Below are 4792 nucleotides of genomic sequence, written 5' to 3'. Positions count from 1 at the left end.
GTAGTCGGCGAGGCCCGCGTCGCCGTGCGGCGACGCCCCGCACGCGTGCAGCAGCTCGGTCACTAGCAGCGGTACCAGCGCGTGGCTCTGCAGCGACCGCACTAGCTCGTCGTAGTCGTCGCCTGCCGCGCGCGATAGCGCCCCGATGGAGGGCAGCCACCCGCCCGCGTGCGGGGATGGCGACGTCCCGAAGAACGTCGGCAGCGCCGGCTCGTAGGGTGCGGGGGGCCCGCTGTGGAACGGGCGCTCGTCCCGCGGCAGTGCCATCGATGCGTACATCGTTGCCAGGGGATGCCGGGAGGAAGGAGGGGGAGGGGGGGGTAGTGGGGGGTAGTGGGAAGGGGGTCAAAGGAGATTGCGCCGTGCGCCGGTTTTTATGCAGAAGGGGACAAAGTGTAGATGACACATGACAGCTGACAAAATGAAATGTTTTTGCGGTTTTTGCGGCAAAACAAAGTTGATGGCGTGACGGGAGGGAGAGAAACAGGGATTGGCTGTTTTCTATGCGAGAAATGTCGTAAACTCTCATTTCTGAAGAAAAAACGTAACCTTAACATTCTATGCGCGCCCGCAGTCACCAACGTGCGTAGTCACCAACGTGCGTCCCCCCTTTCTCCCCTTCCTATCTCACATGTGTAAACCTTTTACAGACAGAGGAGGAGGCCCTTGTTTCCGGGAAACCTCGCTTCTTTCATGTCCTGCACTACAGTACTACAGTTACTACAGTATTGTACTACAAGTTCAAAAAAAAAAAAAACAACACCGATGAAAACCGTTCGTCATTGCGCAAGGGGAAAACAACCGTGGTCATGAATGCCATGAAAACATCCCCCGTACCGCCCAAGTCCCAATCACCCCTTTTTTCCACACTTTTTTCTGTCATCTGTTTCTTTGACCCACCTGACGCGCAATTTCCGCCCGAGCATGCGCGAGCCCCCAAACTTCCATTCCATCATTTCGGCCCCCCGCATCCCGATGTGTTGGCGCCGTCACCAAGCCAAGCCGCCGTACCGAGCCCTCTTGGACATCATCCGCACGCATACACCGCACGCGGCCTGCGTGTCCCAGCGAGGTGGGAACATTGCGAGGTAGAGGGAGCACTTGTCGCACCGGCATGTCACACACTGTTTCGAATATGACATGCTTCTCACCCCCCTCCCCCCCGCCGTCTATATTGCTTACGGTATCGGTACGAGGGCCGCACATCATTCATTTGATTGGTTTTTTAAAAAAAATTATGTACTCTTTTTTGATAGATCACAGCTCGTCAAAATGTTGCGACTTCTACACCATCCTATTTTCGCTCTTCATGTCTGTGCCAATGGAACACTCACTATCATCGCATCGCTACCTGCTTTAAATTTTAATCGCGTTATCATCCTTCGCGTCGTGGCGCGTTGGAAGACTTGTTCGCCAAACTGAGGGTGACTTCCTAAATTGAGGTAGATTCCCTACATCTCGTCTTTGCACGTATACACTATTTCCCTCGATGGACTCGCATCTCTAGAGAGTACTAGAGACCATGTATGATCTGGGGACCCAACTCCTCCTCTTCCCGCCTTACTACTGTTCCTTTCTCTTCTCTACATAATACCAACACAAGATAATCTCTCTCTGATAACCGCATCTACATTTATAGATCCCAATAAAGAGCCCCACCCGACTCCTTGCAGATATTTCCGCAGCATCTGGTCTCGTCGTGCCACCGGTGGAACCCAGGTAACTCGCGCCCTGCAATTTACCGAATCATCCACTTCCACGCTCACACGCCCTAGACTCAAATCTACACCGCCGGTTACGACCAGCACAAACTAGATCGCCCCAGAGACCCTCCTCACCGTGCACATGTGCCTCTCGAGTGCTGGACGTAGTGTGCCCCCACCCGCTCTGGCCAGTCTTCCAGCTTTCTTTGCATATTGCTTGCTTCTGACATCTATTTTCCCCCGCCCACGTGAAATCTAGCTCCAGTCTCTCTTCCATACCCTTTTTTTCATTGCGTTCCTACTTCTCTCAGGAGAGACCATTTTCCTCCCTCGTCTAGTCGTGTCTCACATGGCACACACACCCCTTTTTCTAGTGATTCTACGACACAAATCAAAAATACATCAGCATCTGACACTTTTGTCGCGTGTGCCCCAACAAGAATGCCTGTCAGAAATAGACAACCCATTTCCCTCAACAACGTTTCGTGCCAATCACTCGTAACGGCAACTCCCACAAACATACATTTCGTGCATTTCGTGTTAGATACGGATTCAAGATAGACTGAAACGGGTCTGCAGGAACCTTTTTTCTCTCTAATACAGTACATCACCTCGTTGCAAAGTGCGGTAAAGCACATCGAAGATGCCGTCCATGGCATCTTGTCGTACAGTATAGGTTCATGGTTCGGCAAGTTGAAGCTTCGTCAATAGGAACCCTTCCCATTAAACATCTCCTTACATTGTCTCGAAACGGAAAACGTTACAATTCATGCCTCCGTCATGGATTCCACAAAGACAAATATTGCCTTTCAATACATCAGCACAGCAAAATTTACAGAGCAAATACCCCAAGTAAGGAATGAATAGATGGTCAACATGAATTGCATATACGTATAGCCCCCCCAACCTTATCGCTCTGCATGAAACAAAAATGCGATATTGAGTCAAGCTCTTGTGAGTTGCTTAAAGAGAAGGCGTTTTGTCTTAAAAGAGATGACTGTTTTTTGGTGGTCTAGAATGGATGAGAAAAACCAAGTATACCAGAGGCGTGACAGAAGTCTCTGCCGTTCCTAACAGCGAGTGGGCGCAAAAATGTACAGTGTCAACAGTAGCTGTCAGATTGTATCCAATTCATTGCTTGCTTAAACCAAACACAAAACAATCTTTTGTTGTGTGTTTACCTTTGTGTCTGGGATATACGAGGTTTTGTCTCACATTGAGGTCCTCGCAACTGTTTTGCATCAAATCAGCAAGTTTAATGGAAAGGTTTTGATCTTGGATTTTGCAAAGATGATTTGAAAGCTTTCGTCTTGTCGATATGGTATGATTTGAAAGTTTAATAGTGGAAGAGTAACTATATCGAAATTTGATCAAGTGCCAGCACGTTTGGAGGACTATTCCATGCATGTCACCTACAAGAGTGCACATTCGATGAAAAGGCCATTCAAACAACACGAAAACACGCAAAACGAAACGTAACAAATGGAGTTTTCATATAGATAGATCACATTGTTTACAATGAGTCTTGAGAGTCGGCGACACAGTTTACTAGGACGGTGTCAACAGAACCTGGACAAGTCTTTGCCCAGCAAGACCACCTGATATATATATATATATATATATGTATATATTATGATCCCAATTCCAAGACAGTGGTGTTCTGTGTGATTAATAGATCGACTGGTTTCTGAGAATTTGAATTTCGTCACAGGAATTCCAACATCGTTGTTCTACATCGTTATACGAGAGCCGACTCTATTTGATTACGGGTTTCCATGCAGGTCTTCAAGTTACCATGGATCACTCATAATTTTATGTTTTGAGCAAAGATGTGTACATGCGAGCAAACCTTTTACTGGTGTCGCAGACGACGAACTACTGTACAATCCACATCAACAGTACAGGGGACCCTACGCATTAGTGCCGCCCCGTGTGAGGCCCCAAAAACGGCACTATTGGGAGAGTGGCATTAGTAAGTGACGCCGTCACATCCATTTACAGGCACTCGGAAATTAACATCTGCCTGATCGGCGTTGGTTTTTGTTAGGGCGAAAACGGGGTACGTCGTCCCGTGTATTACCCGTGTGTGTTTTTTTGTGATGTGATGTCTCTCTGCCCTCGGCCGTACAGGACGACCGAAAACCACCGCATTTATACTCTTTTTGCGCGCGGTCTACAATTACTAACTTAAACTTCCAATTACTTACACCGGTCCCAACCACGTGTCACACAACCCCCCACTTAGGCGGGGCCACGGGCCCCGGCCACTCAAATTTTGCCTTTGATTTTGATTTTTTTTCACCCTCCAGCCTATATCAACACAGACCTGGGGTTCGGACCCCCCTTTCCTTCCTGTGGTATCTGACGTCGCTCTCCGTTCGCCTTTCTCGCTCCACCCCAGCTTCTGTTTAGCTCTTTCGGCCTCCTGGTTCCTGCGCTGCTTAGCTCTCGCTGCTCTTCCGCGTTGCCTCCGTGGTCCTCGTCGTAGCTTAGACCTCCTGTTCCCGCCAGATCGAGAGGCACGCAGGTGCGGTTTCAGTCCCCGTGTGCCCTCTTTGGCCCCCCTCATAGCGTAATACGATGGCGAGAACCAAGCAGACAGCGGCGAAGAGCACGGGAGGTAAGTGTCCGCGGAAGCAGCTCGCTCCGAAAGCTGCACGTTTCGCCAGCCGCGACCACTTAATGTTCGAGCTCTCATCTCGAACAGATGTAACCAAGGTTTCCAAGACGGGCTCCATCTCCTAGGGTCCCCAAACCTTGCCGTCAAGTACTGGGATCTTTTAGTCCGCAACAGCCTCCTCTTTGAGAGGACCGGCTCTCCGTCGCGTCGAATCCGAGATTTCCATGATGCTGGAAAACACCTTAATCAAGATGAAGTCGCTCTCCGCGGGTCGGGTCTTCGTAGTCCATCTCTCGGACTCCTCTTGAGGCTCGACCCGGGTGTTTATGTCGCGACTTTAGAAGGTTTGCCCCACATAATGCACAGCATCTGCGTCTCGACCATACATTCCATTGTACTTGATTGTATGGAGGGGTTTCCGCTTCGGCTCTGCGCCGGCGCGGTCAAAGCATGCGTTGGAGCCGACGGG

General features: G+C 49.8%; 1 protein-coding gene across 1 annotated transcript; it reads left to right on the top strand.

Annotated features, from left to right (window-relative positions):
* The first annotated feature begins 4283 nt into the window (after positions 1-4283).
* On the top strand, positions 4284-4448 carry CHC_T00004916001 (hypothetical protein). Its single transcript, XM_005716406.1, has one exon. It carries the CDS (start codon positions 4284-4286, stop codon positions 4446-4448), a length of 165 nt encoding a protein of 54 aa, XP_005716463.1.
* Positions 4449-4792: the final 344 nt, after the last annotated feature.

Source organism: Chondrus crispus, genomic scaffold (genome assembly GCF_000350225.1).
Source record: "Chondrus crispus Stackhouse genomic scaffold, scaffold_259, whole genome shotgun sequence".
NCBI lineage: Eukaryota > Rhodophyta > Florideophyceae > Gigartinales > Gigartinaceae > Chondrus > Chondrus crispus.
The sequence above is the reverse complement of the archived record's forward strand: the minus strand, read 5'-3'. Positions and strand labels throughout refer to the sequence as shown.